At 59.6% G+C, this 6,844-nt stretch overlaps 1 protein-coding gene across 1 annotated transcript in view; it reads left to right on the forward strand.

Moving 5' to 3' along the window:
• Window positions 1-5,645, forward strand: part of LCAT (lecithin-cholesterol acyltransferase) — a 6,541-nt gene extending 896 nt beyond the window's left edge. Inside the window, exons 2-6 of the mRNA XM_009643277.2 lie at window positions 2,010-2,166; window positions 2,620-2,735; window positions 3,063-3,158; window positions 3,434-3,658; window positions 5,023-5,645. Of these exons, the coding sequence (XP_009641572.1) occupies window positions 2,010-2,166; window positions 2,620-2,735; window positions 3,063-3,158; window positions 3,434-3,658; window positions 5,023-5,645 (1,217 nt within the window). The remainder of the gene's footprint in view (window positions 1-2,009; window positions 2,167-2,619; window positions 2,736-3,062; window positions 3,159-3,433; window positions 3,659-5,022) is intronic.
• The last annotated feature ends 1,199 nt before the right edge of the window (window positions 5,646-6,844 follow it).

Consider the following 6,844-nt stretch of genomic DNA (forward strand, 5'->3'; position numbering starts at 1 on the left):
AATGCCAAGGGCTGACCCTCACAAACTCCCTTCCCAGAGGCATCAGAGAGCAGGGGACAGGGTCTGGAGCCTCGGTGCCCTGGGGCAGGTTCTGCTTGACCATGCTGGTGGCCAGGAAACCCGGGTGGCCATCACCAGGTCCCTCTTCTTCAGGATGGCTTCTGACAGTCGGAGCATCTCCCTGGGCACCCGGTACCAGCCTCAGCCCCCGTCCCGCGCCCAGCCAGGTCCGGCTGCCCCATGTGCTGCTCAGCATCCGCACAGAGCCCATCCCCCTGGGCCGGGTGTTCAGGAAACCCCCAGTGCCCTTGGGACAGCTGATAACCCCTCTGCCCCCACAGGAGCTCCCTTAATAATTACCTAATGTCCTCTGGAAGGGGAGGCAGAGCTCAGGGCTGCGTGCTGGGGGCAGGAGTGCTGGCTGTGCACCCTCGGGAACCATCAAGAGCAGCTCATGGTACTGCTCTTCTTGCTGGTCCTCTCTGCCTAGGCTCTCCTATGTCAGGGTCCACTGGCTGATCCCCAACCAAGTGCTCTGAAGGCAGGATTAGACCCTCCTTGCATCCCTGGAGAGATGCCACGGTGGTGGCATCCCCTTCACCTCTTGCATGGGATGAGGCTTTTGGAGGCTGCAGCCAGGTGGCCCTGCCACGCTGCGGGAGCTGGTGCTGTGGTGGGTGGGATGGGGTGACAGGGACAGCACTGCGGCTTCCCAAAACACCTGCGCCCATGGACCCTGGGGGGCAGGGGCACCTGAGGCTGGTGAGGACCAGGGAAAATAGGGGACATCCTTCTCAGGTCAAAGGTGCCCCTTGCCTGCATCCGTCAGCCCCCCCACCAGGGGCCATGGCTCCCACCCCACCCTGCTCATGGGGTCCCAGCACCACAGCACAGCCCAGGTCCGGGCGCCAGACCAGCACAGGGCAGGCACCAATAGGGACTTCAGGCTGCAAAGCGGCCCATGGTGTCCTTGAGGGAAGCGCCTTACCTGGGACACATAGCAGACAGCGCCTGCAGCGGTGCTGAAGGGCCATGCTGTCCCCAGCCATGCACTGGGGGCCAGTCCAGGACCCGCGGGGGCCATGGGATTTGCCATTTTGTGCTCCCATCCCACAGCCACTGTCCCCTGAAGCCCCTTCTCCTCTTCTCACCCTCGGGGTCAGCACTGGCACCAGGAGCCAGCACTCAGCTGGGAACACTCTCCACGGCATGTGCCCACGGCACAGGCACACATACCGGGGTGGCACAGGGATGGGTGTCCCATCCCTGCCAGGAATCCCAGAGACAGACCAGGTGCCTGGGTGATGGTGACCCTCCATCAAGGGAGCCCAGGCTGCGTGTGTCAGACCGTAAACTTGCTTACAACCGCACTGTGTTCACCATGCGCGCTATTTGCACTGAATTCCTGCAGGGTATGGTTCTGCTCGGCACTGAACCCTTTCAGAGAGCTGGCTCAGCCTGTCTGGAGGCTTTAAAGTTCAGCAAAACAGTGTGTGGTCCTGGGGTGCCAGCACCGGAATGACTTTCACATCCCTGGGGACTTTGTGCATCCCCAAGCTGCCAGGGGATGCGGTAGGGCTGGGCAGCCCCGAGCAGCACCGACTCCTTCCCCTGGGCTGCAGCGAGGAGAGAGGAATGGAAACCCAGCCAGGCAGGGGGCAATAACCTGGGATGTTTCGTGCTGGTAGGGATTGGCAGGTTTGGGCCGAGTATGGCAGCTCAGGGTGTCACCCCGTGGGAAAGGCAGCTCAGGGGGTCCCTGAGCATGCGTTTTTAGTGCCGCTTCCATGCTCACCCCGCATCTCAGCTCTGAGCACCCTCCCTCCTGCATGGAGCACACTGTTCTCTGGGGATGCCATTCCAGTGGGTCCCCAAGTGTCCCCGGGGTCCAGGCAGCCCCAGGGGAGCCCCGCTTGGGGGTTCAGGGGAAGTGCTGGGCTGGGCAGCCCCGCAGAGCAGGTGGGATGGGGTCTGTAGCTGGCTCTGCTCTCCCTCTGTGGTGCCACCAGTGCCCGGCTGTCTCGGGAACCAGCTGGAAGCAAAGCTGGACAAGCCGGACGTGGTGAACTGGATGTGCTACCGCAAAACGGAGGACTATTTCACCATCTGGCTCAACCTCAACACCTTCCTGCCAGTGGGAGTTGACTGCTGGATCGATAACACCAGGTACGGCTTGCCCCCACCGTGGGAGCTCCCTGGGAAAATGGCCTACACCAGGGATCTCCCTCCCCTCTCCTCCTGCCCTGGCCACGACCACACATGGGAAACCTTGAGAGCACCATGGGACCATTTGGGAGCACAGCTCCTGCTCCGAGTGCCCATCCCTTTCCTGTGTCCCTGCCATGTGCTCATGCCAGCCAGACCCCCCTCAGCACCTGCTGGAGATACTGCCACCCTTCCCCGGGGCCACAGGACAAGGGAGCACCACTGCCTGCTCCATCGGAGCCCCCTGCCCTGACACACTGGGCAATTGCATGGGTGCTGGCTTGGCACCAGCCCCCCTCCCCATCCACACAAGACTTAGAAACAGCCACCCAGGTCCAAGCTGCCAGCCCGTGATCCTCACCCCATCCCTTGGGGACATGGTTCTTTCTGCTACTTTCAGTCCTGCTCCCGCAGGGTGGTGTACAACCGAACCTCTCGGAAAATGTCCAATGCCCCGGGGGTGCACATCCGCGTGCCTGGCTTTGGCAAGACCTATTCCGTGGAATACCTGGATCAGAGCAAGCTGGCAGGTGAGAGGAGGAGAGGGGTGGGGTGTCTGGGCGTCCCACGTGCTCCCTGCAAGTGGAGAGGGGTTTCCATGTCTCCAGGAGGGACTGGTTCTGCAGAAAGCCCAGGTCACCTGGGCGTGAGGGACATTGGCCTTGGGGACATGCTAGAGAGTGCTGGCAGGGACCGCCCCGTCCTTGACCCCAGCACACATGGGACACGTAGACCCACTACCTCTGGCTGAGCCAGCAAGCTACAGGGATTACCAGAGGACATCATGGCCATGACCAGGACCAGGATGCAAAAAGATTGATGGGAGAGGACCACAGACCTGTTCTCTCTGCCCGTAGGTTACCTTCACACCCTGGTGCAAAACCTGGTGAACAACGGCTACGTGAGGGACCAAACAGTTCGGGCAGCCCCCTATGACTGGAGGGTCGGGCCCCGTAAGTATGGGGTTTGTGGCCAGGCCACCTGTGTGCAGGGAGGGAAGCAGGATGGCTCTCACCGAGCCGGCTGCTGTGGAGAAACCCCCAGACAGGGCTGGCTGCCCGCGGTGGTGGGCACTTGGCTGTTGGTGGTGCTCTCGTGTAAGTGCATGGTGGCACTTGTGGCCTCTGTGCCCACACCTCTCTCTGGTCAGGGGCTCCTAGGGTCAGCCCCCCAGAGCCCTGTGGCCGTGAGTGAGGTGGCCAAGAGCTGGTGACCCTCTTGTCCACAGAGGAGCAGCCCGAGTACTTCCAGAAGCTGAAGGCACTGATCGAGGAGATGCACGATGAGTACCAGCGACGCGTCTTCCTCATCGCACACAGCATGGGCAACCTGAACATCCTCTACTTCCTGCTACAGCAGACGCAAGCCTGGAAGGATCAGTACATTGGGGGTTTCATCTCCCTGGGTGCCCCCTGGGGAGGGGCCGTCAAGCCCCTGCGTGTCCTGGCATCTGGTGGGTGACTCCTTGCGTGCAGCCACCTCTTTGCTTTCTTTTCCCCTTTCAGAAATGGAAGGGGGGTGGGGTGGGCAGGGAAAGGATGTGGTGGTGGAAGAGGTGGGGGACAGACGGCCAAGGGGGTCTGTGGAAGCAGCACTTGTGCTCTGGTGCTGATGCCGCTGCAGCCCATGGTGCAGAAAGCACCGCGGAGGTTCCTGCCACGGCCCCGCCAGCAGGAGAGCAACTCGGGGCATGCCCTGGAGCTTGCTCTGGTTTCCATCATGGGGCTTGTGGGTTTGTGTGTATGGAAAACTGCTGTTAGAAGGGTCCACCTGCAGCTTGGCCATCCCCCTTCCTCCGCACCTCACCAGACAGCCTGCAGCATGCCCTGCACCATGCCCAGGGGCAACTCCTGAGCTAGGGTGCTCCTTGAAAGCCAAAACACCCATCCTGGGAAAAAACCCTGGGGCCAGAGAAGGAGTTTGGGGCATGCTCGCCCCCTTCTCACTGCCTCCCCAGGGGTCTGCACCATCTCCATCCATGCAGCTTGCTGGACCTTCACTCCAACCCATACAGCCCTTCTGCAGCAGGAGACATGGAGACCACCCAAGGGACACTCACACGCTCTCCTGTACCACTTGCTTGGATCTCCCCACATCTCACAGCCCATCCCCCAAAAGCTTTGCTGTCTTCAGGCTTTAATCTCCCTTCACCCAGTTCCTCTTTAGACTCTTTGCAGCCCAGAAAGCCACAATCACTTGCCTAATGCCGACAGCCCAGAATATCTACAAGTCACAAGCTGAGCCTCCAAAAATGCATGGAGTTAAAATCATGTGCTTGAAGATTTTAACATCTGGCCCCTTGCATCACCCTTAAGTCATGCCCTCATATTTTTCTCTGTTGCTGCAAGGTAACCTGAGATCATTGCCCCGTTTTAGGCCTCCAGACACACCAAAAATGCCAAGGCTTGCAGGATGCATGCGGGTTGGCCGCCCGTTATCAGCACCCTCATAGGGCTCAGCTCACTCCTGTCCCTGCATGCAGGCGTGGAGGTGCCAGGGTTGCAAGGATAGTCCAGGACTGGGTTGGTCAGGGCCATCACAGGTCCGTGTTTGTCTCCGCTCAGCCCCTCCTAGGAGTTAGAGAAGTTATGGTGGAGAGAAGGGTTTGGAAAGTCGCTCTGGGTATCTGCAGCCAGAGGGGTGAGGAGAGGACACATGGTCATGGGCAGGGGTAAGCAGGGGAAGATCCAAGGTGGAGCCATACCCCAGCTGTGAGTCCCTGCTGGATGGGCTGATGCCAGCACAGCTGCCCAAGGGGCACCAGTTGCGAGGGGACATTTTGGTGCTGTTTCTGATGAGCCCCCCTGTGTCCTGCAGGTGACAATCAGGGCATCCCACTCATGTCCAACATCAAGCTGCGTGAAGAGCAGCGCATGACCACCACCAGCCCCTGGATGTTCCCAACGAGCCTGGCCTGGCCCGAGAGCCACGTTTTCATCTCCACGCCCTCCTACAATTACACCTACCGGGACTACCAACGCTTCTTCACCGACGTCAACTTGGAGGATGGCTGGTACATGTGGGAGGACATGAAGGACTTGCTGAAGGGCTTACCCCCTCCTGGGGTGGATACGTATTGCCTCTATGGCACAGGCTACCCCACCGTGGAGACGTACATATACAACGAGCATTTCCCTTACGAGGACCCCGTGGACATGATTTATGGCGATGGGGATGACACCGTCAGCACACGCAGTTTGGAGTTGTGCAAGCGATGGCGCAACCAGCAAAAGCAGAAGGTGCATGTCCAGGAGCTGCGAGGCGTTGCCCACCTTAACATGGTCTTCAGCAACCTGACGCTCAGCTCCATCAACGAAATCCTGCTGGGGAGCCCACAGGAGCAGGGGGAGCCAGGGCAGGTGGGGTCCAGCCCAGGGGCAGGGAAGGGGAGGAAGATCCTATCTGGACAGAAGGTCCTTAAGGAGCCCAAAAAGAACTGAAAGGAATGAGGGCCCGCTTCCCTCCTTGCTGGTGGCCACCACAAGCTGCCATGCAGGGGAGCAAAGGACTCGGGGCTGAGTTTGGAAGGCAAAGGAGCGAGACCAGCAGCTCAGGTGGATGGGCTGGTACCCACTTCCACACCGATTGTTTTTTTCTTTTGGGAATGGTGATTAATTATACTTCAGAGGCTTGTCACTTCCCACTAGTGGGTGGATAATTAACCGCACTGCCAGCTCATTAACATCACACTTGCAAATTATGGCATACGCACAAGGCCTCTTCGCTAGCAAGCCATGTTTAGGCACTTTAGGGGCTGTGAAGCCCGCGGTGCCATAGCCTCTGCTCAGCTGGGCCAGAGCAGCTCATGTAACGAGTGCAGGCTCTGACTTACCAGGGTGGGCAGGGGCTAGCACAGGGGTGGCATGGCAGGGATGGCTTGCAGGAGCACCTCTGCCAGCGTGCAGGCAGCGAGCTAGGCTCCCCGGGCCAGACCGACTCAAAATCCGCAGATTTACAAAATAATAAACACACTTTGCTTCTGAGTGCTGAGCCTGCCTCATCCTTGCACAGTGGGTTAGTAAAGCCAGCCAGAACCAAAAATGGAGGTAGTCACTGCACCCAGAAGCCAGGGCTTTGGGAAAAGCCACATGCTCGGCAATGCAATCAGGGTTGGCGATGCAACTGGGCTTGGTGACATGGCTGGGGCTGGCAATGTGATCGGGGTGACGATGAGACGGGCTGGTGACACGACCAGGGCTGGTGATGTGACCAGGTCTGGAAACGCGACTGGGATAACAATGCAATGGGGGCTGGTGAGGCAACTGGGGTTGGTGATGCGATCGGAGCTGGCGATACAGCCAACTTGGTGATGCAACTGCCTTGGCGATGCAACTGCAGCTGGCAAAGCAACCAGGATGGCAATGCAACTGGGTTTGGTGATGCAACTGGGACTGGAAATGCAGCTGCAACTGGTGATGCAACCAGGGTCAGTGACACAGCTGGGGATGGCAATGCACCTGGCCCTGGCGACGCAAGCAGGGCAGCAATGCTATCGGGGCTGGAGATGCAAATAGGGTTGGTGACACAACTGGGGTTCTGATGCAGCCGGGGCTGGGGATGCAACGGGACTGGGAGTGCAATGGGGCTGAATGTGCAACTGGGGCTGGGGACGCAATGGGGCTGGGGGTGTAACCAGGGC

The sequence above is a fragment of the Egretta garzetta genome, unplaced genomic scaffold, assembly GCF_000687185.1.
Source record: "Egretta garzetta isolate BGI_Z169 unplaced genomic scaffold, ASM68718v1 scaffold27, whole genome shotgun sequence".
NCBI classification, from domain to species: Eukaryota; Metazoa; Chordata; class Aves; order Pelecaniformes; family Ardeidae; genus Egretta; species Egretta garzetta.